General features: G+C 25.9%; 3 protein-coding genes across 6 annotated transcripts; 1 reads left to right on the top strand and 2 right to left on the bottom strand.

Annotated features, from left to right (window-relative positions):
- The first annotated feature begins 343 nt into the window (after nt 1-343).
- Nucleotides 344-11,974, top strand: LOC141527444 (alkaline phosphatase 4-like). Of its 3 annotated transcripts, none has more exons than XM_074242932.1 (8): nt 344-362; nt 2,855-2,943; nt 3,406-3,626; nt 3,796-3,988; nt 5,187-5,353; nt 6,707-7,021; nt 9,897-10,323; nt 11,390-11,974. In XM_074242932.1, exons 2-8 carry the CDS (start codon nt 2,859-2,861, stop codon nt 11,599-11,601), a joined length of 1,620 nt encoding a protein of 539 aa, XP_074099033.1. In that variant the 5' UTR covers nt 344-362; nt 2,855-2,858; the 3' UTR covers nt 11,602-11,974. The 3 variants fall into 3 exon arrangements, with proteins under 3 accessions (XP_074099033.1, XP_074099032.1, XP_074099031.1); XM_074242931.1 differs by lacking the exon at nt 344-362 and adding an exon at nt 1,162-1,698; XM_074242930.1 differs by lacking the exon at nt 344-362 and adding an exon at nt 2,536-2,752.
- Nucleotides 11,975-14,131: 2,157 nt separating this feature from the next.
- On the bottom strand, nt 14,132-21,258 carry LOC141527395 (FYVE, RhoGEF and PH domain-containing protein 4). 2 transcript variants are annotated; one of them, XM_074242821.1, is made up of 7 exons: nt 20,222-20,283; nt 18,800-19,315; nt 16,814-17,532; nt 16,534-16,739; nt 15,320-15,685; nt 14,783-15,228; nt 14,132-14,709 (listed from the first exon to the last, which is right to left on the bottom strand). In XM_074242821.1, exons 1-7 carry the CDS (start codon nt 20,266-20,268, stop codon nt 14,622-14,624), a joined length of 2,388 nt encoding a protein of 795 aa, XP_074098922.1. In that variant the 5' UTR covers nt 20,269-20,283; the 3' UTR covers nt 14,132-14,621. The 2 variants fall into 2 exon arrangements, with proteins under 2 accessions (XP_074098922.1, XP_074098923.1); XM_074242822.1 differs by lacking the exon at nt 20,222-20,283 and adding an exon at nt 20,612-21,258 and having other exon boundaries at nt 14,133-14,709.
- Nucleotides 21,259-23,390: 2,132 nt separating this feature from the next.
- LOC141527452 (replication protein A 32 kDa subunit-B-like) lies at nt 23,391-25,215 on the bottom strand. The gene is made up of 3 exons (XM_074242937.1): nt 25,107-25,215; nt 24,730-25,020; nt 23,391-24,309 (listed from the first exon to the last, which is right to left on the bottom strand). The coding sequence occupies exons 2-3, from the start codon at nt 25,007-25,009 to the stop codon at nt 23,816-23,818; spliced, it is 774 nt and encodes a 257-aa protein (XP_074099038.1). The 5' UTR covers nt 25,010-25,020; nt 25,107-25,215; the 3' UTR covers nt 23,391-23,815.
- Between the last annotated feature and the right edge of the window lie 353 nt (nt 25,216-25,568).

Raw genomic sequence — 25,568 nt, 5'->3', positions numbered from 1 at the left:
TATCTTATCATCATAAAATGATCACGTTTGTATTTATCTACGAACGTGCTGCTTGTTATCACGTGCCAAAACTAGATTTTACCGACTCGAAGAAAACACGAGTTGAACTGCTATCTCAATTCACGGTTTCGCATTAAAATTAATAGAATAAACCACCTACTCGACGCTTCTAAGCTCTTGCAAAAGCACGTGTTCAGCATGTTTTTCGCGGTGTACTGGGTATGTCATATTTTTCGCCAATCATACATTCGCGATCTCATAACGTCAGAGAGGCATAGCACGTTTATATTGTTGGGCTTATAATTTTTATTTTTACACTCACGCCTTTATTTAATTAACTCAATCCATTATTTCTATTAACTGTAAGTTGACACTTAATAAATAATAATTATTATTATTGCTTAAATCATTTAAATTAATCGTGAAGATATCATTAGAACTTTGAACGATGATCATAATAATTATTTGTATTTAACTTAACTTGATATTTCATTTTAGTTGATGAATTTATTAAATATTACTTCTTATTTCACAATATTTTATCAGTTTTAAGTTTTTTATGAACGCCAAAAAAAAGTTTTTTTTTCATTCTAGTAATTTTTATTATCATTAAAATAATTTGTATATTTCTAGAATTATTATTATTAATCTCGGAGTATTTTTTTATAAAAAATTGCACATGAATTTGCATCATAATTATCATCAACAATAAGTTGAGCTTCATGAAACTGCTTGAAAATAAAAAATTATTTTAACTTATTTTATTGCAATATTTTTCTCATAAAATTATTATTGTTAAAGTTTGTTATAGCATAAAAATAAACAATTAAAATAAATAACAAAAAGAACACAATCTGTCAATATTAAAAAGTTCCTATTTTTAACGAAAGTAAAAATAATTAATTAATATTGAGCTGTTTAATTGTGATGAAAATTAATTTAGCAGAAATGTGATAATTTTAATAATTTTTGTAACAAATAAATTATGAAAAAAAAAAAAATTTTTTTTTAATATTAACATGTAGAAATTTTATAAAATAAAAAATGCAATTTTTTATGAATAAATTTTTGGAACAAATTTGTTTGTAAATATACTATTGTAAAACACTTTATGTAAAAAGTGATACGAATAAAACCTCATTATTATTATTATTATTATCATTGATGTTAAAATAATGCCGTCGATTAAAAAAAATTGAATCAAAGGCATTCAGTAAAGTAGGAAACAATAAATAAATGAATCAATGTAAATAAAAACGGCGACAACAATTTAGTTTAATGTAAATATATATAAAAAATAGTTTCGTGCAAAATATAGAGCCGTGGAAGAACAATTACTCCGAGATTAGCTTGACAAACGATGGGGAATGAGGGGAGTCTCTTGTCTCTTGCACTTGATCATCCTCACTCTCGCCCTCATCTTCGTGTACCCCCGTTGCCCTCGGGCGTGTTTAGACCTGCAGAGCTAAAGTGTTATACATCTCGCGTGCAATTCTCGTGGTATGTTCACTGTACAACATACAGAAGTATTTCCGCTCGGTCTTTACCAGTTTACAAAGCTCTTCTAGTCGTTATATAAAGCGCGACAACACTTAAACTTTACATTGTACTCAGAGTAGAGTTTACACGCTAGTAGATGGATCTATTGAATTAACTTTTACCGAAATAGAACAAGGTCTCACTTTATTTAGTTTTCAGGTAAAGTAAATAATTATTCATTTTTTTTTTTAATTGTGATTTTTCTTTTTTAGCTAAAAAAAAAATTAATCACCGTCTAGTCTTATTTATGTCAAAGTTATTTCTTATTGTAATTATAAACTTACTCCTTCTATTTAGTCAGACTATTTAATCGTTTTGCCGGAAGCAATCAAATTCTCCCCCGCTGTTTTTACTCTATCCTTTGTCGTAACTGTAACTGACGTTGGTAAATGTGTTGATAGTCTGCTTTTAAGTCGGTCACCAGGTTATATACTCATCACAATTTACAATACTGTCGTTGAAGAAAAGGGGTTGTTAATTGTTTCTTTTTTTTTTTTGTTTTTCAATGCAAAATTTTAATTATTAACAATTTTATTTTTCTCTCCTTTTAATTATTCATTCAAATAAAAATCATGAAAAATTTTTTCCTATTAGATTAGATTTTTTTAAGAAATTTTATTTTTTTTATTTGGAGAATTTCAAAAATAATTAAGAATTTAACTTTTTAATTAAAAAGAATTACAATAATCAATTTAAATTGCAAATGTTAAAAAATCAAATAAAAAAATTTTCTCACTAAAAAGGGCTCTAATTCATTTAATCAAGCAATTCCATTGAAAGAGTGACGAATTTTTACAAGAATCCATTAAAATTAATCAATATTCATTATTTATACAGGTGTTAAATTTCGTTGATAAAAAATGTACTTATTTTCTAACCTTGAGTGTGTTTTTAGTTTTAAGAATCATTAGCCCGTTAAGTAAGTAGAGATACACTAAATTTTTTTGCTGATAGTTTTCCATCTATGTCCGCAATAACAGTCGCGAGAGTGATAATTTCGTGCACCTATATTCGAGATGCATGCTGCAAAGCGGGGCGATATTATAAAAGACTCATTTATGAATACTAAGTGAGTAGCCACGGCCGAGAGTTTCAACGAGTCACTTCTCGGTTTGCTTCGAATGATAAAAGTATCGTCCGGTACCTCTCATTGTTATCGGTTATCATTATTATTCTGTCATTAAATTCAATAAAAATACGATTGGTATTACGGGTAAATGAATTTTTAGTTGTGAAACGTGATTAAAAGTGGAGGAAAAATGTCATTAAATTTTTGTTAATTTGAGTTAATTTATTTTTACCTGATTTTTTTCAGAAATATGGATCGTGTTATTGTAGTACTTTGTTTGGTTGCAAGTATTCAGAATATTTTTTCGCTAAATCGAGGATCTATCAATTATGAAGGTAAATTCTAAAAACAATTTCTATTATTGATTTTTCTGTATCAATCGACAATTAAAAAAAATTTTTTTTTCTATGAATCAATTTTTTTTTTTTTTTTTAATCAGTTGAATTTATTTTTTTAAACTCATAAATTGCTTTCGAATATTAAAAAATATACATAGCTATTTTCTTTAGTTATTTTTTTTTTTAATTAATTTCAATTAAAAATTTTTTAATTAAATTTGTCAAATTATTTCAAATTTAATGAAAGAATATTTGTAAAATTTGTGAATAAAACATAAAAAATAATTTTTTTTATGCCGTTTATTTGAAAGGTAAAAATTTATTTACTAAAATATATTTCTATAAAAATGTAGATAATATGATATCTGAACAATTATCAAAAAACTTCTTATAAGTTATAAAATTAAAGTCAAATTTTTTAAATATTTATTTAAACTAACAAAATGAATAAATCAATAGATGCATCATTCTGGTCAAAAGAAGGTCAAAAACATCTGGAAAAAATGTTGGAAGTGAACAACATCGAGCAACGAGCTAAAAATGTTATTATTTTTATTGGAGACGGAATGGGATTAGCATCAGTAACAGCCGGACGAATTTTCACCGGACAACGAAAAGGACTCAGCGGCGAAGAATATAAACTAAATTTTGAAGAATTTCCCAACACTGGATTTTCAAAAGTGATTAATTTCAATGATAAATCATTGTTTAACTTTTTAATTACAAAACTGCGCTCAATAAAAAATATTGTAGTTGTAATAAAAAACAGTGTTATATTTTTTTAAAATAAAATTGCTGGATTTAATAATCACAAAGATATAAAAATAATAGTTAATAACAAAATTGCAGACGTACAATGTAGACAGACAGGTGCCCGACTCAGCCGGAACTGCGACAGCAATATTTTCCGGAGTAAAAAGCAGATATAAGGTCATCGGATTAGACCCAAAGGCCTTGTATAACATTTGCGAGCCGTCAATGAACGACGAGAGGAAACTTAGGACCGTCGCGGACTGGGCGCAAGACACCGGAATGGATACAGGTAATTATTATTATTTTTTTTTGTTATTTTTATTTGTATATAAATTAAATTTCAACAACTTCCACAAGATTAAAAAAAAATGTAGATAAATTGAATTAAATTGTGAGCGAGTGAAGTTCAAGTGGAACTAGATAATACCGCGATTATTACGAAAATAAGAGACAATAATCGGTATAATACACTGCCAATCACATTATTTATTCAGTGATATAATCCTGCGACTAATGCGGTACGGCGACCATATTTTCACATGAAATAAAGCGACGTTTAACTTGCATACTTGCAGCCTCGGCTTTTAATAAAAAAAAAAAAAATTCTCATTTTAAATTAAAAGTAATTTTTTTTTCTACACACAAAAAAAATTATAAGGAAAACAAAAGTTATTTTGGAGCAAGAATAAATTTTCTTGGTTCAATAAATTTATCTTGTCTCAAGAAACTTTGACTTCATTCAAAAAATTTTCAATCTTCCTTGATATTTTCTTGAGCCAAGAAAATTTACACTTCAGTCAAGAATTTTTTTTTTTTTTTTTTTTTCAGAGTATAAACATTGTGTCTGGAATTATAAAAGTGTTAAAAATAAAAATTCCGTAAAAAATCCAAATTTATGAATGTCATTGCAACTGATAACAATTTACTGCATAGCAATTTCGTTTTATTGCCGCTTGATAAAAAAAATAAAAATTAAGTCAGCCAAGGCTTTAGAGACAAAATTATTTTCCTAGTATTAATAATTATCATGATAATTTTTTAATTATTGATATTTATATTTAAATAAAATGGTCGAACGGTTTCAGCACACGGTCATGGTATTAATCATGTGTTCAATTAAGAATCAGTGGCGAATAGACCTTGTTTAAATTATCTATGCAGTGAAAATATATTAAATCATCGGGAGTAGTAGCTCTCGTGAGGGCCAGGTAGAGGCCGTCATTTTACCCTGACTAATTTTATAGTAGATTCACAAAGGGTTTAAAAATTACAGGCCAATAAAAATTTGCTATTTTCTTTTATTAAAAAATCTACTTATTATTATTTTTTCGTCTTAATTAAATCGAAAAATTAAGATTTTTGCGACTTTCAGTATTATTATTTCAGTTATGTAATTTGATTACTTAATTATTTTATTTGTAAATATAAAATGATGAATTATGCAAAACTGTTTGTGGTTTATTGTATGATTTATGACATGTTTATAGGTTTTGTTACGACGACGAGAATCACTCACGCTACTCCAGCTTCACTTTATGCTCATGTGAATAACCGAGACTGGGAATGCGATAGCGCTATTCCTACAATATATAAAGATTGTACCAAAGATATCGCAAGACAACTTATCGAAGATGCGCCTGGTAATAAATTTAAGGTATTGGAAATTTTTGTTTTATTATAATAAATTAATAAAAAAGTATTTGCACAGTAGAAAAAAATTGAAAACGGCAATTCTTATGAAATTTATTATTAAATAACGAGATTTGATTAAAAAAAAAAAAGTAGAATTTATTGAAATTTAATAATATAGAAACCGGTTTTTTTAAAATATAAAAATCTGAAAAAAAAAAATTCTGACCCAATTATCTAAAATTTTATTGATGAATTAATTAAATTATGAAATTATTATTGCAAAATTATAATATTTCAATGGCAAAAAATGGTGAGTTATTTGTAAATTTTGCTGACAATGTTTTACTTTGTCCAATAAATTTAAAGATAAAAACAAAACATTTTTGTGTTTAAAACAGCAATGTTGTAAATTTTACACTTTACTGTACTAACTTAAAACTTTCTGTATTAATTTGACAAAATTTTCAAATATTTAATACAAAAATTTGAAAAAAAACCTTTTTTTAAGCGATAACACACAGAAAAAAAAATTTACTTGATTTGAGTAGAAAAATTCTTAAACTAAGAAATTTTTCTTGGTTTAAGTAAATTTTACTTAATTCAAGAATTTTTCATCTTGATTGAAGATAATTAAACTCTTCAAAATTATTTTTTTGATTCAAAAATTTTTCTCTTGATTCAAGTTAGTTTTTTTTTTAGTACAGGAAACTTTTAACTGTGCACTGAAAACCTACTTTTTGTTAAAATTTTCAATATAATTCAAAATATGGTAGAAAATATAAAATAATTTCAATAGTAATTTTTTGTAAATTACTTGAAGAAGTTTTGTAGCTTAAACGATAATTGACAAGAAAGTTCAAGGTTGATTGACAATATTACATCACGACACTCTTGTATCAGATTAAGTATCCGGTCATTTATTGATCTAAATGATCCTATTCACAGACAAGTGTACACATTCAGTTATCATCGAGCCTGACGTATTTTATTTATTAATTATTACTATAACAAATAAAAATTAAACCATATATAAATATTCGTTTGTAAATTGCAATGATTGCGCCTGATTCATTTTTTAGAATAACAAAAGATTTATAAATAAAACATTTTATCTTATTTTGAATGATTATTATGCATTGTAAAACAATTAAAATACACAAATTTTATCTTTTATTTAATTACTTAAATTCGACGTTTATTTATCAAATAAACATGGTCACACTTGATTAAAATATTTTATTAACTGTTTTAACTTTCTAAAGTCAATGAATGATTAAAATATAGATCTTTTTTTAACTGGCTTGAAGAAAAATGAAAAAAATAATTTTTTTTTTTTTTAAAGCTTATTGCAGTAATAATTGTTATTATGAAACAGGTAATGTTGGGCGGAGGTGGCCAAAATATGGGAACCCCAATGACAGATTCAATTGACATAGAGAGTTGTACGAGAAAAGACGGAAAGGATTTAACCCAAATATGGAAGAAGTTTAACCCAGGAGGCAAAGTTGTTAAAAATACCGCCGATTTAATGTCAGTGGATATTAACAACATTACTAAATTACTTGGAGTTTTTTCTAATAGTCACATGCCTTACCATGGAGTAAGGACAGATGAAACTCCAACTTTAGCAAATATGACAACGCAAGCTATTAGAATGCTGAAGAAAAATAAAAATGGATTTTTGTTAATGGTATGTTAATTTTTTTTACACTAAAAAAACAGCTACCTTTGAAGTGTTTTTCTGTTTAATAGTAGCCTACTATCAGACAAAATCAGGTAGAATTTATATGATTTTTCATATAAAAATTCTTTGTAAAAATAATAAAAAATTTTTTTTTATTTTTTTTTTCTTAAATAAATTTTTTTTTTTTAAATTTAACTACGTTGAAAAAATTTCATAATAACAGTTGGCAGATATCTAACAATTTTTTAGATTTTTATAACAATTAAATTATGATGAAAAAAAAATTAAGTCAAAAATTCCTCATGTTAAAATTTAAAAAAGTTATAAGTACAAATTTTTTTAAATATTTTTTTTATAATACTAAATTTTTTGAAAAATTTCAAAAAATTATCAGATATGTCTTCTAATTTCAGTATCATAAAATTTTAATTAAGTTGGATGCCAAAAAAAGAAATAAATAAATAAAAAATTAGAGGAAGTTATGGATTAATATCTTTAAGATTTTGGTTCTAAGAAAAGTCGGTTATTTAATATTTTATTTAATTAACTAGCCGTTCCCACACGATTTGCTGGGCAAATTATAAGAGATAATAGGTTTAATTTATTATTTTCTTTTTTTATAATTTTTTTTTTTTTATTTTTTTTACATGTATTTTTATTTCGTATTTTTTGGTAACCGTTGCCATAGTAACCGTTGCTACAGTAACCATTGCCAAAGTGGTTACCATAACGACGAAAACGTCACATCAAACTTTTAGTAAAGGATTATTACTTTTTACTTGATAGTAAGACACGTCCTTAATCAAGGAAATTAAACAGAATAATTTTTTACTAAAATATATGATAAAAAATTTTGGATAATAATTCGCTTAAAATCAATCTCTTAATAATAGATTAATGTTTTGATTGCTAAGTTGAACTAGTCATTATCATACAAAAATTACAATTATATAATAATTTATCTTGATTATCTTGACATTTACAATATTTTAAAAATAATCATGAGAACTCAATTAAAATTTTCTCCAACAAGAAGTATTTATTTATTCAAAAATAAGTCAACATTATTTTCCATAAAGCATGATAGGAAAATAAATAGTATCTAAAATGAAAATCTTAATAATATTTACAAGAAAATAAGATATAATTCGAGATTACCGAGGATACTGTTAAGAATAATGAATATAGAATAATGAACTTCCTACTTGAAGGATCTCGACATAAATTTATAGTTTTCAAAATATCACAACGACACTTTGAGAGTTTGCCGGATACTTAACAAGGCCATTTACCACTTGAGCGTGTAATTTTATTCGTAACTTTAGAACCTCATTACTGATGTACTTGCATTAGTTTGCATATCGCTTGAGATTGAATATAAAGAGAGTAAAAATAAATTTTAATCTCATAACTCATCGTTCATCGTATTCTCAACAGCTTTACTTTTATCATTATTATTTAGATCAAAATTTTTTATTTATATTAATAATAGCAATAATAATTCTTATTATTATTGCACAGTAAAAATTTATGGTAATATTTGATTATAAAATCCAGAATACTGTCATGATGGTAATCAGTATCATCATCATTCTAATGATTATAATCTGTTGATAATTATAATACGAGATAATAATAGTTACCATCGCGGATTGAAAATAAAGCTGATAACCATTACTATTATGTAATTATATTAATTACTATCGTAGATTTATAAACACTTTATTCTATGTAGATATTTGTAATTATTTGCAAATTAAATAATGCGATTTTAAGTTGCATATCGATTAGAGTATGCCAAAATTTATAATATAAAAGCTATTAATTTTTGATAAAAGATATAAAACTGTTTGTTGATTGATACTTTAATGACTTTCATTGGAAAAGTCAATGATTTAAAAAAAAAAAAAAAAAAACTTTTTTTTTAAAATCAACTTTTAATATTTTTGAATTTGTTGTGCTACAAAATTTAAAAACTATTTGATCAAAATAATGATATTGTTATTTGAATATAAACCCAACAAGTTAAACAAAATAAAGTCAATGACCTACGATAAAATTTCAAAATCGATTAAGATCTTATTCCAATTATAATAATTTTAAAAACGCAAGTCATTTTAATTTCCAAATAAAGTTTATAAGGAAAAATGTTAATGGCTGAAACAAATTTTTTAGAATTTTATAGATTTCTTTAAAAATTTGACGATTGCATTTAATTTTACAGCGGAAGTATCTGAAAAAAAATTTTTTTAGGGTATGCCAAAATGTAACTTCCGTGAAGAACCTTTTAAAATTGGAATTTAGAGTTCCGCTTTTAATAGGGGATGCATTTCCTGAGATATTTTGAGGTGAGACGAAAAATTTGATTTTCTTAAAATTTTTCAACAGGAGCTTAGTTTGGGCATTTCCGCTGAAAATTCAAAATTTGGCCGGAAGTGCCAAATTGAATCTCCTGTTAAAAATTCTGTGAAAATCAAATAAATCCTTTTACCCCGAAATATTTCAGGAAATGCCTAAACACAGTTGCTGTTAAAAGCGGAATTCAAAATTCCAATTGTAAAATGTTCTTCACGTAAATTACATTTTGGCACACCCTAATATATACTTATATATAAAACAAATTTTATTTATCCTGTGGTGATAAATATTGTCAGCGACAATAATAATAGTTGTTATATTTTATGGAAGTAATTACTATCCTAGATGATAATGAATATAATTCGGAGATGGCAATAGTTATCATTTCTATTTTCAATTTATAACATCGATGGGAAAAAATGATAAAATTATAATCTAAGATGATAATCATTAAAAATGATCGATAGTAATTATTAACATAAATTTAAGAACGTGTATTATTTATTTATTTATTTATTTTTAGGTCGAAAGTGGAAGAATAGATACTGCTCACCATAAAAACTACGCTCAATTAGCATTACGTGAAGTGACTGCTCTAGAAGAAGCTGTAAATGTCGGATTAAGTTTAACTAAAGTTGAAGAAACGCTTATAATTGTAACTGCAGACCATTCTCATGCATTTACAATGAATGGATATCCAATGCGAGGAGATGACATCCTCGGATTCGCTCATAATCGTAATGAGTCAGGTGCAACAGCCTATGAGACATTAACGTACGCCAACGGGCCCGGTTTTGCCTACCACAGAAATAATGACAGTAATTCAAGTCAAACTTGGATTTCTCTTGAATCGGATCCTAATAGAGAATTGCCATTTTATCAGCATATGGCCGGAATTTACTTGAAGGATGAAACACATGGAGGTGAAGATGTGGGAGTTTATTCTACTGGTAACTACTTTTTTACAATTTTTATCATTCTTCATTAATTATCAATATAAGAGAATTTTAAATATACCCGTTTTTTTAATTTTAACTTGCAAAAAGTCCAGAGAATTGACTTTGTCAATCAGAATTGAGATTCGAGTAATCAAATAAAAAAAAAAATTTGAAAAATCTAAAAGTGCACGTCTCAACGCTCGTTCATCACAAAAAAAAATAAAATAAGATAAAACTGAGATTGAATTATTTTTTTTTTACATATTTACACAGAAAAAAAATTTATTTGAATCAAGTAAATAATTTTGAAGAAGTTCATTTTCTTGATTTGAATAGAAAAATTCTTAAACTAAAAGATTTTACTCGATTCAAGAATTTTTCGTCTTAATTCAAGATAATTAAACTTTTCAAAATTATTTTCTTGGTTCCAGAATTTTTCATTTGATTCAAATCAATTTTTTTTCTGTGTATAGATATAAAAAAAAAAATTAGTCGCTGTTAATGAATGTATTTATTTTTTAATTAAATTACATTGAATTAGACAGTAATTTTAAATAGGCTATTACTCAGAATGACACTGAAGTCAATGAAAAAAAAGACTCAAAAAGTGAAGTTTTTTAAAACGGTTTTTTTTCTACTATCTAGAAAAAATAGTGTTTTTTAAAGTATCTACTGTCATAAAAAAGTGTTATTGTTGATATTTGTCAACTTATTTAATACTTAAAGTGCAAAAATGATCGAATAAAAGCAATTTAAGCCGAGATAATTGCTTGACCTTGAGAGAGTGAGAGTAAAACATTACTCACGCTTCGCGTTGAGACGTGCAATAAATTAAACTTGAAACAATATTATGCTATTTTGCAAATGAAAGAAATTATTTAAAAAATATTGAGTTAAATATTTTAATTCATATGAATTTTTTTTTAATCTAATTTAATTGATCTTTTCAATTAATTATTTATTTATTTTAATTCAATCTGATAAAAATTTAATAAATATTTAATAATTGATTGATATTTGCGCTACACTTAATATAATATTATAATAATTAATAATATTTATAATCTATTTATTCTAGGTCCATACTCTCACCTTTTGCGAGGAACATTTGAACAGAATTACATTGCTCATGTGGTAGCATACGCGGCTTGTTTAAAGGACTGGCCATCGCATTGTAATGATCAATATAAAAAGTATTATTACGAAACCTCTAACGCATCATTAAGTACCGTATCTTTATCATCTCTCATCTTAGCGACTACTGTTTTAATTTTACAACTTTTCACTTGAGGTAGTTGTTTTTTATACAAACTAGTGTAATTCCTCTAAATATTCGACACTGCCACTGGGCGGTGTTTTCTAAAATATTTATTAAACAATTTTTTTTATATTAATAAATAATTCATTATATAATAAATATTGAATGTTGACATTGCAGGTCAATGCAAAATATTGAGATTTTTAAATAAATTTATTATAAATAATTATTTATTATTTTTAAACTGACGCAAATGAAAAGATTTGTTATTTTTAATAAAAATGAAACGAAAAAATGTATTGTATTCATGTGAGCAAAAATAACAAAAAAATTATGTATGTTTATGTGTGTGAAAAAGCTAATTGATTTTTATAAGATTTTATAATTTATATTTAACATAAAATACATTAAGTTATAGATTATTAAAACCTGTTTATTGTTTTATTCAATAATTGTTTAGTAATTTATTCTATTAGCCACTGTAAATGCCAATAATTTATAATATTTAAAACAACAGACATCCGAAGGTTACATATTTTTAGATAGATTTGTTTAATAATTTGGCTATTGTAGCCGATCTCATGTCGGAATTTAAAGGAAATTTTAGAATAAGATTGCGCCAAAAATTTTCCACCGATCTTTATGAAATTTTGTGGGCTTATTCTATGAATCAATGCTGAGATCAAGTTCAAAAATAATCAAAATCTGCCAGTCATTGTCGGAGTTGTATTTGAAAATTTTTTTCATTTTTGACAAATTTTTAGTTTCGTCAATTTTATCGAAATAATAAACGTCTACACAGAAAAAAAATTTACTTGAATTAAGTAAATAATTTTGAAGAACTTCATCTTCTTGATTTTAGTAGAAAAATTCTTAAACGTAAATATCTTATAAGTTATCTTTTCTTGCCTCTAGTGATAACTCATATTATTTCATTCGCGCTCATATGAGCAACAAGTTTGTCCAGTCGATAATGTAAATTTCAAAAGGTAATAAACAAAATTTTTTAATTTTTGTGTATTTCGATCTGTAACGTCCTCATAATTTTTATCAACACATAGGGGAAAGGGTGGGGCAAGACGGCCCACCTGGGGCAAGAAGGCCCACCTCAAAAATTGACCAAAAATTTATTTTTCTAATATTTTTTCATTATATTTTGGAAGTGGCCCATCTTGCCCTAAAAAAAAATTTTTTTTTGGAACTTTCAAAAAATTCCGGTGAATTGAGTCAAAGTTGGACGAGTGTAAATCCACTTGATAGTATAAAGTCACAAAAAATAAAAACTGGCTTAGGTGGGCCGTCTTGCCCCACCCTCCCCTATGTATTATTAACGGTATTATATAAAAAGGATATAAGCCGGCTTTTTCTAAGATTTTACCAAACAAGAAGTCAAAAATTAAATTATTGTGAAATTAAGAGACATCTGATAATTTTAAGAATTTTTTTTTGCAAACTAATTATAGCAAACAGAAAGTTTAAAATATTCCATCTTTAAGAGCTTTAAAAAATTATAAATTTAATTGTTTAAAAATAATTTTCTTGACCTAGTTTGTTTAAAAAAAAAATTATCAAGTGTCTGCTAATTCATTGTCATAAAATTCAAAATTGTCAACTTGATATATTTTGTGAGAAAATGCATCAAAACTGGATTTAAAAAATAAAAATTTCTATTTTAACTTCATAGAATTACAACACTGAAATTAGTACCGTTAAAAATTTTTTATTTTTTCTTGAAAAATAAACTAATTCTAGAAAATTATTTAAAAAAAATTGGACTTATAATTTTTTAAAGCTTCAATAGATAAAAATTTTTTGAATAAATTTTTCTTACAGTAATTTATTAGTTGAACAAATTTTCAAAATTTTCAGATGTGTCCCAATATTAGAATTTTGTAGAATTTTTTAAAAATTTCAAATATTTTGTTATAAAAATCGGCAGAGATAAAACTATTTAATTAATTTTTTAGATATTAATGAGAATTCAACAAATCTATTATTATTTGTCAGACCGATCTATTATTATAAATTGAGAGAAGACCAGCATAGAATATATTTTAATGCCTTCACCCTCAATAATTGCAATTGAACTAGTATTATCCTTATATAAAATTGAGATGAAATGTATGTGGCATCAAACTATTCGTAACGTGATTGGTCGAATATATCATGAGCATGAAAATATATGCAAACGCTATAGTAACGCTATAATTTGAATTCTAGTCCTTGATATAAAATTGAGATGAAATGTATATGGCATCAATTTATTCGTGATGTGATTGGTCGAATATATCATAAGCATGAAAATATATGCAAACTCTATATTTAGGGGCGCACTTGCGCGCGCAAATTCAAATTCTAGTTTCCTCTTCTAAAAAGTTGATGGCCGGATGTCGTATCGTTTTACGTCACTTCTGTGACCATTTTATTCGGTTGTTGATTGGTCGACTGAGATAGTGGCGGGATTTTTAAATGATTGAAGGCGAGCGAAGCGAGCGTGTTAAATCTAGTTTAATTTAAATAAGTATACATGTTAATAGAAAATGATAAAAATAAAAATCGACATAGTTTCATATTTTTATTTTTTTTTTGTGCAAATACACAATGGCGGCATTTTATGCCTAATACATATTTAAACACTTAAATATATATTTTTAAATATACTATAACACAATATTACAAAATAACAAGCGCTTCAATTGCGAAAGTCAATTAATTGACTTGATATAATAATTGATAATGTATCAATACAACAAATTTTATTATGATTTACTAATTACAACATAATTTAAATACGTACTATTAACATTACTTATTAAATACACTAATACTTGCTAATGCTGATTATGTTCTAAGACATTAATTATCCTATTTACGCATTTTTCTTTTAGTTTTTCTTTATAATTCGTCATTTAAATAATTCACTAGAAAAATTTTTTTTTTCATTAGTTAAATATGAAAAAGGTACAAAATGTTGTGCGTGATCAATTATTAACTATCACTCAATTTTCATTTTTTTCTTCAATTCAAATTAATAATTAATTAAATTAGCTAGTTATTGACTTTGTTCGGTATTTTTGTCTTCTTCAGTCACTGGATGAGGTAACTCTGCCTTGGTTGCTAAACTTAAGGCATGCGTCCACCTATTTATTTATAAAAATAGTACTTTCATTAATAACAGTACAATAAAATAAATAATTTTAAAAATAAAATTACCTTTCTTTATCTTTAAAACTTGAAGCTTGAAGATAATAACATTTTCTGGAATGATAAATTTTAAAGGATCCTTTTCTATCCCGTTGACTAAGCGGGTCATCTTCTGGCAATTCATTACCCTCTGTTAATGTATAACCAGGCATTGGCGTCGCAGTTAACGCGAGACTTTCAGAATCAGATTTAAATGTATAAAGAACAAAATCTGGGTGCAATGCAAACCATCTTCGCGTCCAAGGTTTGCTGGCTTGTGTTTTTAATAATAAATAACCAGATAAAACACATGGAGCATTGGCTGACACATGAAGAAGACTTGGTACTGGTCCTGGAGGTGACGATGGAGATTTATTCAACGGCTGAGTAAGTGCAGCGTGACATAGTCTACATACTCGCATATTTTTATTATCTTCGAATAACAACTTTTGATTTGAACATTTACTACATACTACCTGTAATTTAAAAAATTCTAGTGATTCCAATTACTTCTATTAATTGTTATTGATATAAAGAAAATAAACTAGAGATTCAATAAATACGTACGATACCACAAGCACGACAATTATGTTTTCTTTTCATAACTGAAAAAATAGCTTCACAAACCATACATCTTGTTACGTCATCAGCTTTAACAAGAGAAGTTTTTTCGTTGCCTATTTTTAGACTGGCTTTTCGCCTCATTATTTCATGCATTGTTTGGAATAAAGCGTCAAGCCAAGCTGCTTTTTCACCCGCTGAATGTGTATATAATTCAACACTCTTATTGAAATCTCTTAGGTAAAATGTATTAGCTGTTTCTAAGTTATCGCCTTCAATAACTTCTAAATTTTCTATCAAAAATTTTGCTCTCAGTCGATACAAGGGTCCAGGTATCAGTCTTATAGAACACAGAAGTAATATATCACTAAACTGTAAATAAAATTATTCTTTTAATAAAAAAATAATACGACTTAATTATATTGAATACTTTCTATCAATAAAAATTACAAGTCATTACATGAACAACTGAGTCAATAAAAAAAAAAATAAATTTGTATTTAAATTTAATTGAATACTGAAATGTAATTTCAAAATTTTTTGTTAAGTGGCACAACTAGTGTGAAATTTTCAAAAAATCGATTTTTTTTCATATTTTGATAAGTTACACCTTTAAAAATAACATACTAAAATTTTTCATCGATATCTCGAATAGTTTTTGAATTACAGCCATTTAAAGAATAGCCGCTCGGCAATTAGAATAAGATCATTTTATCTTTCAACGCCTTTATCTCGAAACAGCATTTTTAGAATTTGTTGCAGTCATTACTCGGAGACAAATGATCCCATCAATACCAAATTTTTTTCTGCATATTCTGTATATAGTTCTCCATACAATGACCCTCCAGTTTTTTTATCTGATCAAAAATCGAATTTGAGCAGGCCAAAAACGACCAAAATTTTGGATAAAATTATACTTTTTTTTTTCAATAACGCCGCCGATTTGTCAATTTTTTATATTTTTTTTTCGACCGAGGGTCATTGTACAGACAATATTTTTATTTTTTATGTTTCATCCATGGAGAAGACCGGAACCACTGCAGCAGTGGAGGAACTTTTTTTTTTTTTTAGTGCCGTCGAAGATTGCGTATAACTCGGAAAATATGTAATTATTATACAGGAGTTTTTTTTATCTTAATTCTCAAAAATCGCCTTTTTTTGAGGCTGTCACACTGGTTGTGCCCTTTAAAAAAATTAAAAAAAAACAATTATGTACGTACTAGAAATAAGTGTCTATCCCGATGATCTCCACTTCTCGCTGAAATTTTAACAATACGACCTTCCTTAATTAATTCTCTCGTTGCACTGACTAGATCCAAGGGATCATATATATTTTCTTGTATTTCTAATAATTTTTTAAATTTAGCTATTTTTTTCATTTCTTCATTACTATGATTCGCTGCTGTTGAAACTAGTTCTAGTGCCTCTACAAGATAAAAAAAATAAATTAATTTTCTGTTAATAAAATTAAATAAGCTTATAATAAAATAAAAGACTTACTTTTTGTATCTAAAAAATCAGGATTATCCTCGGTGAGATTTTTTAAATAATCCTTTAACAATAATTCATACCTAGGTAGCCTTTGTATTGGACAAAGCATGTGGTGAGTGAGTGATAGTTTGGCACAGACATCAAGTTTCTGTATTTCGTTAACAATAGCAGCGAATCTCGGTACTTTTTGTTGTAACGTATGAATTAAATTCATAGCGTGGTCGAAATTCTTAACATACTCAGTGTACATTTTTAAAAATGGTGCAAAATTTTTCATAATATCACCAATACGCGAGTCTTCGTCCCATATTTTCATTCTATCTTCTAATTGTGGCAATAAAAAATCATTATGAAATTTATAAATAGATTTGATATTTGAAAATATTTGTTGTACAGTATCAGGAGGAAACATTGGATGAGCGCGATTCTCTTGATCGACTCTAAATTGAAATACTTGATCTATTAAATGTAATATATTAACATATGTTTTTTCTGTAGCTAATAATTCATCGGCTACTTTTTTAGCTCGTTTACGTTTTACGTCATTTGTATCTTTAGAAATAGTTATTATTTTTTCGGACGGTATATTATTTTCTTCGGGTTCGTCTGTAGCTATTGTAAACTCTGTTTCAGATGAACGTGTTTCAGACTCTTCTTCACTTTCTGATTCACTTACTGGATATGAGTCAATTGTATACTGATTTGAACTTCTCTTTGTTGTCACATACCTGACAAAAAAGAAACAAAACAAATTATTATTATTTTTGTTTTTATTATTAAATGTTATTTATAAACATATACTGGTATAATAATCTCCACACGTGCTGTAGTTAATTTAAAGTTTTTGTAATAAAAGAAGCTTATGGCTCGTGCTATCATCTAGTGAATAGTTATTAATATAACTACAAGAGCATTCATAAGATCAGAAAATAAAAAAAATAATGAAAATTAATTTTAATAACTTTTAAAACAAATAAATTATGGCAAAAAAATTAGAAAAAAAAATTGACAAGTAGAAATTTTAAAAAGTAAAAAATGCAATTTTTAAAAAATAATTTTTTGGAACAAATTTGTTTGTTAAAAAAAATTAAAACAAATGGTCAAGTGACAGCTAACTTTAATGTCATAAAAAAATCTTTTTTATGATTAAAACTTTTCAATACTTCTAAAGATTTATTTAATTTATATAAATATGTTTTATTTTTAAAAAAATATTCAAAGCTGAAAATAAATTATTGATTCAAGCGTTTAATGAAAAAGACACTTTATTCAATTTATATCTGATACCACAATCTGCTATCGATTTTTTTTATCACTGAGCACTCGATTCAAAGCCTTTCATAGAAACCACATTTATTGACATTGGTTTAGAGTTATAAAAAAAAAAAAATTATGCCGAGAATGATGCAATTCATAGATAATGAATAATTTCAGTTTATAGTTTATAGTAAATATAAATATGAACATTAATTTAGCAGATATTTGATAATTTTTAAAATTTTTGTAACAAATAAATTATGACAAGAACAAAATTATAAAAAAAAAAGTGATATCTAGAAATTTAAAAAAATAAAAAATGCAATTTTTTTAAAATAGTTTTTTGGAATAAATTTTTTTGCTAAATAAAATTAAAAAATTGACAGCTAACTTTAATGTCTTATATAGGGTAGAAGTACCGGTTTTGATCATCTTAGAACCATTTTTGGCCACTTGATATTTTAGTAAATTTTAAAAAAATTTAACTATTCAAGTAAAATTTTGATAGAATTTATGAATTAATACATTTATACGTTTATAGAAATATTTATACAATAATTTGAAAATAAAGTGGCCAAAAAAGGTACACTGGCCACAAACGGTACTTCTACCCTAAATCAGAGAATTATCAATCATTAACCTTGATAAAACAATGACAGCATGAATTATAACTAGCGTATTAATTATTAAAGATCTAAAAGAATATTATTTTCCTAATGAGATAATCAATAAAAATACCTGCTAGACCTGTACTTCAAAACACTGTGGGTCATTTGAACAATAGAAGATGTTTCTTGGGTAGTAATACTGTCTGTAGATTCTGAGCCTGAAGTAGACATAATAAACGATTGAAACCTTGGAAACCCACTAAAACTAATTCGCGGAAATGAATGACTGGTAAATGATTGTTTATGTTGCAACTGCTGTTGCTGCTGGTGCTCATCTGAACCCATAACTGAGTCAGAATCTTGCGAATTTCCATCATCACTTGTTGCACTTTGTCGCTCCAATGATTGCGAATCCCTCAAGTTATTGTGATTACTCTTATTTAATTGTTGTTCTTGTTCTTGCGCCTTTAAACTATCTTCATTGTTGTCGGTAGCTTCTTCCTCGTCTTCCAATTCAGTGTAAAATGTGCTAGTGGATGTTGATGATTTAGAACTGAACATCTTTAATGTGTCTGTCTTGTCAAACGGCTCCGGTAACAGTCGAGCCATCCAGGACGAGAGGTCCTTCAACTGATCTCGCTGCATCCTAGAAAATAAATTAACATTAATATTATAATTATTTAACTAATTAACATACTCATAAAAACTTTCTACACCAATCTGTTCGATAAAAGTGACCTATCAATATATATTAAACTTCCAGGTCAATAATAAAATTAAATTTTTGTTTTACAATTAAACTGTAAAATTAACTTTAAATCAATTACCAAGTTAACAATAAATAATTGCCTCACAAATAAATTTGACCTTACGAATTACTAAAAAAAAATATGACATTAAAATTAGCTGTCACTTGACAAATTTTTAATTTTATTTAACAATTTTGAAAATTAACAGCAGATAGTTGATAATTTTAAGAATTTTTTTAATAAATAAATTATGGCAAAAAAAATTTATAAAAAAAATTGACATCTAGAAATTTTAAAAAACTACAAATGCAATTTTTTAAAAATAATTTTTCGGAGCAAATTTATTTGTTAAAAAAAATTAAAAAATGATCTAGTGACAGCTAACTTTAATTTCATTTAACAATTAAATTAATTCTAAAAAAATGATTTTTAAAAAATTGCATTTTTAATTTATTTAAATTTCTAAATATCAATTTTTTTTATAAATTTTTTTTGCCATAATTTATTTATTAAAAAAATTTTAAAAATTATAAAATATCTGCTAAATTAGCTGTCATTTTACAATTTTCTTTCACAAATAAATTATAGCAAAAAAAAAAATTATTAAAAAAATAGACTTACAAAAATTTTAATAAATTAAAAAAGGCAATTTTTTAGAACAATTTTTTTTATTGAAGAAAATAAAAAATTTGTCAACTGACAGCTAACTTTACTGTCATAAATTAATTATCATAAAAAAAGTTACACTTTCATTACAATATAAAAAAAATAGTGATAAACAATTTTTAATAAGAAAATCTTACTTAATTGATAAACAAATATAATAAAAATTATTATAGAACGTTGTCATAAAATTATAGGTTATTTAACAAAACATGTTCATTATTCTTTACCCAAGTCATGTTTGTATTTCTTATTTAAGATTTAAAACAAATAATAATAAAAATGTAAGGTGACAAATAGGCGCGGCACTTGACAATAAAGTGTCAAAGATCAAAACATTAGACGGCAACAACTTTTATTACATATGATTAATTTAAAAGTCCAACTTTTATGTAGTACATAGCACTGTAGTCACTTTATACACAAGATACATACAATACATACCTCCACATAAACAAAGTACATAAGCACATGACAATTCATTATTAATTTTGAAAATGAATACAATTTAATTAATAAAAGTAAATTACCTATTCCAGTGATATTTAAAGTTGTATTACTGTGCACTGATGACGTTCTTGCGTACGTTATCGCGAGCATAATTATTTTACTCATATGTACTTGTCGAACAAACTATACGCAGTTGACGACACCACGATACTTAGTCGCTTAAAAGTTGCTTCATTTAGTTGTTTAAATATATGTATGTATATCGTGCACTTGTACGCTCAGTACATATACTTATAAATAAATTAATTCACACATTTATATTTAGCCGTCAAACATCAGTGTGTATATACATCTACATAGACACAAATATCTACCGCGCACTAAAATATAATTCATAGTGTCATACTTCTAATACGTACGATCTATGTATACATAACATTAGTTAATCAATATCTTGATATATATTCAATATATATTGTGTATAGATATATTTTAATTTATAAATATAATACTTATATTGTATTTATGAATTTACACTAAAATACTTGTGTACTGACTGATATGTACGTTGAAATGAATTTAATTCGAGAAATGCGACACCTGAAATCGAAGTTCGAGACTGCGCAACTGCGCCTGTGATTTTATTTTTTTTTTCTTTGTTTAGTTTACTTTTCAAATATTATGTATAAGAACGTAATGACATTAAATTATTAAAATTAACTTAGCACGACATTAAAGTTAGCTGTCACTTGACAATTCTTTTATTTTCATTTTATTTATTAAAATTTTTACAGGTCCATTTTTTTAATTATTTTTTTTGTTATAATTTATTTAATAAAAAAAATTTTTTAAATTGTGAAATGACAGCTAAATTTTATGTCGTCTTAGCATGACATTAAAGTTAGCTGTCATTTAACAATTCTTTTATTTTGTTTAACAAAAATATTTGTCCTAAAAAATTATTTAAAAAAAATTGCATTTTTAATTTATTAAAATTTCTAGAGGTCCATTTTTTTAATAATTTTTTTTTGTTATAATTTATTTGTTAAAGAAAATTAAAAAAATTGTGAAATGACAGCTAAATTTAATGTCATTAACTTAGCGGATAGTTGATAATTTTAAGAATTTTTTTAACAAATAAATGATGGCAAAAAAAATTGACATTTAGAAATTCTAAAAATGCAAAACTACAAATGCAATTTTTTAAAAATCATTTTTTGGAGCAAATTTATTTGTTAAAAAAAATTATAAAATTGTCAAGTGACAGCTAACTTTAATGTCATCATTAAATACAACTTTCACTTCACAATTGTTTTAATTTTTTCTAACAAATAAATCATAGTAAAAAAAAAGTTATTAAAAAAAATGGACTTGTAGAAATTTAATAAATTAAAAATGCAATTTTTTAAAAAATTATTTTTTAGAACAAATTTTTTTGTTAAAGAAAATTAAAAAATTGTCAAATGACAGCGAACTTTAATGTCATAGGAACGTATAATGAGCTATGGTGTAGTCACTTGGTCACTTATATTAGTACTTGCTTTGTTTCTTTTACAATTACAATTACAATCGTTTTTACTCGTTCTATTCAAGATATGTATGACAAATAATGACAATTGCTGAACAGCGGCTTGTTTGTTATTTAATATTCAAAAGACCGAAGTTTTCTATTTTTATTAACATTTTTTTCAGATGTGATTTTGCAAATGAAACTTGTGATGAAAAAAAGAGAAAATAGTTGAACTAATGGAGATAGAACTGCTCGTTTGTTTAATTAAATCAGAGAAGAAAAAATGAATTGAAAATTAGAGCGGAATAAATTACAGTAGTTTATAATATTGTACTTAATTTATTGTTTGATTTTCTTTTAATTAGTTTAAGTAATTATGTAAATGATAACGTGGGTAAATTGAAGGATTATGGAATTATGTAACTCATTTAAAGAGGTCATTTTGTAACTTACTTTTTAATCTGCTTTAAAAATGTACTTGGTGATATTATTAAGAAATTTCCGGTAATTAAGCTCATTTAGTTTACAAAATTAAAATTTCTTTATTGAAGTGTCGTTTGAAATTTTTACTTAAGCCCAAGTGACACAAATTTTTTTTTGTTAATGTAAAATCTACCAAAAAGTCATGACATTAAAGTTAGATGTCAATTGACAATTTTTTAATTTTTTTTAACAAAAAAATTTGTTCTAAAAATTATTTAAAAAAAAAATTAAAACAATTATGAAATAACAGCTAAATTTACTGTCTTCAAAAAGTCAACAATTTTTTTTTGTGACGCTTGGGAGGTAGTACCTCCACGAAAAGCATGTTTCAAGAAACTTATAGAATTTTTTTTATCGAAAGATAAATATGTTAATAATTCACTATCAAAATTTCAGATCAATTCATCGCACCGTTATTGAGTAATTAATTTTCGAAATTGCATTTTTTACATGTGGAGGTATAGAGAGATGGTAGAGTTAGTATGAAATCTATTTGCATCACTCGAGTAGTACGGAAGATTCCAAGTTTCTTGAAAAATGCTTTTCGCGGAGCTACTACCTTAAATTATTTTCTGTATACTAATATAAATTATAAAATGTAATTAAAATTAAATATAAATTAACGAAAAAAAGTGAATGTTTTCTTCTTTAATTTATGACAATTAAAATTATCTTACTTAAATTAAAATGTATCATTAATTCACTTTTTTAAGTAAAAGTTAGTATCAACTTTCTCCTAATAATAATTTTTTTCTTAAAAATAATTTTAATTAATAGTAATAATTTATTACACTAAATCGTAAAAATATTCATCTGTTTTAGAACGTTAAAATTAATGTAGTAAATAAATATTTTTAGGACATAAATATACAAAGTTTAGGCTTTATTTTAATGGATTAAGTGTATTACAAATAATTTAATCAATAACATAAAAAGTTTTTGAATCTCTACCCTCGACAATTCTTCGGAAATATTATAAAACTATTTGTAATAAGTACAAAGAAAATTAGTTTAATTCGTGGCTGAGAAAAATCTTAACTTTTACAATAAGTTTGACTTAGATACGATGTATGAATTATTATCGCTACTTTGATCCCTTCTCAGTAAACCGAGGTTTATTAATACAAATTATATCACTTGACTTGCTATGCAAACTAAAAAATCTTCCAACATTTGCTCGAAAGCCTTTTAATATACTTATTATCAAATACGTTTATAAAACTCGACCTTTGTACAAAAAATCAAGAATAATGTCTTTTTGAAAGTAGAAAAAAAAAAATAAAAATATTTTTCAAGTAGCTTTGAAGAAATCGTCATTGCGAGTTGTGTAAATATGTCCTTCAGACGCAAGGAAATCCAAAATTACATCAACTTTAGATTTTAAGTTACCAGGTACCTGAGTTTTTAAATAATTTCGCTCGATACCGTTTTCAGAATCGTGACTCTTAATTATTTTGTATATAACTTTTTGTTCATTAGTTAAACCATGGCAAATATCATCGTTCATATCGTCATCTTCTTCTTTGTTGGCAGTTGGTGCTTCAACTCCTTTGCCTTGCAAGCTATTTTTAGGGTATTTGCACTGAGCACTAATTGAAATGACTTCCAACAGGTGAGAAAATACCTCAGCAAATTTTTTAACTGGCCTTATTTTCATGACAAAAATATGACAGTTCTCACCGCCTTGCTCTCTAACAGTCCCGTGAATTTTCACGTACATTCCTACTTCTATTCCTTCTGGCGGAATACTTTCTGCTTCAAGCCACTTAAAAGCCATTATTGTACCTGTGACAATGTAAAAAATTTATCAGCACAGTGATAAATAATTAATAAAATGCATTTTGTCGAATCATTATCTTGAAAAATAAAAGAAATGAATGAAAATGAAGTTAGCCGACATTTCAAAATTTTTAGAAATTTTTTATTGAAAAAATTTCAATTAAACAGATAAAAAAAAAAATTTTGACATGTAAAAAACTTGAAAAACTATAAGTACAATTTTTCATAAATATCTTTCTAGTTGTAATTTAATTAATAAAAAAAATCAAAAATTTTTAGACGTCTGCTAACTTCAGTGTCATTAATAATTTTTCAGAGCTTCTAAAGATGAAATTTTTAAATAAAATTTTCTTGCTATAATTTGGTTGTTAAAAAAATTCTAAAAATTATCAAATGTCTCTCAACTTCAATGTCATCAAAAATTACCAGTTTCATCTCCGATACTGTATCCTATCTTTGTTGTTTGTGACGAAATATCTTTGACCAAACCAACGACGCAAATAACGTTGAGACCTTTTCCCCAAATGGTTTTACCATGTCTTCCAGCTTTGTGGACATCCGAAATCATTAAAGGTACGACGCTGTTGCTACGTTTAGTTTCTCCACGATCAGCTTGAGGAGCAGCGATGGAGTAGCTTTCGTCCATGAAACCACCGCCACCACCTCCACCTCCGCCTTCAGTTGTTGAATCATCTCCCCACATCATTTTTACTGTTTCTATAGAATATAATTTATTAATTTCAAACATCAATTCCACTATTAATATTTCAATGATAATTTATAAATTGTAAATTATTATTTACCTGTTTTTTTTTTTTTTTTATGAGAAAACACTGAGTTGCAGGTTATACGTTTATAGTTTGCAGTTGACAAAACGTGATTGACAACAGGCAGCCGACAAGTACGCGGGAAATATTTTGTTAGTGACAATGGTGCCAATCTAAGCTATAGTAAGTGCTAGCGACACTAGCGACGTTGTAAAATGGTTGACAAGTTAGATTTTGTTGACTTGATAGAATTTATTATTATTGACTAACGGTAAGAAATGTTTACTTAAAATTTAAAAAAATGGTAAAGTGAAAAAATAAAATTTTTAAATTTCATGAAAAATTAATTTAGCATGACATTAAAGTTAGCTGTCACTAATATAATTGTTTTTTTTTTTTTTTTTTTTTTTTTTCCATTAAGTAAATTTGCCCCAAAAAATTATTTTAAAAAAATTGCAATTGTAGTTTTTTAAAATTTCTAAATGTCAATTTTTTTTG

The sequence above is a fragment of the Cotesia typhae genome, unplaced genomic scaffold, assembly GCF_013202065.1.
Source record: "Cotesia typhae breed Kobodo isofemale line unplaced genomic scaffold, CoteBio_Ctyphae contig_4, whole genome shotgun sequence".
In the NCBI taxonomy this organism is placed as follows: domain Eukaryota; kingdom Metazoa; phylum Arthropoda; class Insecta; order Hymenoptera; family Braconidae; genus Cotesia; species Cotesia typhae.
The sequence above is the reverse complement of the archived record's forward strand: the minus strand, read 5'-3'. Positions and strand labels throughout refer to the sequence as shown.

Excerpts from the sequence above, each read along its gene's own strand:
- LOC141527395 (XM_074242821.1), bottom strand. The coding sequence starts at position 20,268 with ATGACAACGTTCTATAATAATTTTTATTATATTTGTTTATCAATTAA. Across the intron at positions 15,229-15,319 it reads ATTGTCGTGCTTGTGGTATC|GTAGTATGTAGTAAATGTTC; the intron begins GTACGTATTTAT and ends TTTAAATTACAG. Across the intron at positions 14,710-14,782 it reads AGTTTTAAAGATAAAGAAAG|GTGGACGCATGCCTTAAGTT; the intron begins GTAATTTTATTT and ends ATAAATAAATAG.
- LOC141527452 (XM_074242937.1), bottom strand. The coding sequence starts at position 25,009 with ATGATGTGGGGAGATGATTCAACAACTGAAGGCGGAGGTGGAGGTGGT. Across the intron at positions 24,310-24,729 it reads CAGTATCGGAGATGAAACTG|GTACAATAATGGCTTTTAAG; the intron begins GTAATTTTTGAT and ends ACATTGTCACAG.
- LOC141527444 (XM_074242932.1), top strand. The coding sequence starts at position 2,859 with ATGGATCGTGTTATTGTAGTACTTTGTTTGGTTGCAAGTATTCAGAAT. Across the intron at positions 3,627-3,795 it reads CCAACACTGGATTTTCAAAA|ACGTACAATGTAGACAGACA; the intron begins GTGATTAATTTC and ends ACAAAATTGCAG. Across the intron at positions 10,324-11,389 it reads TGTGGGAGTTTATTCTACTG|GTCCATACTCTCACCTTTTG; the intron begins GTAACTACTTTT and ends TATTTATTCTAG.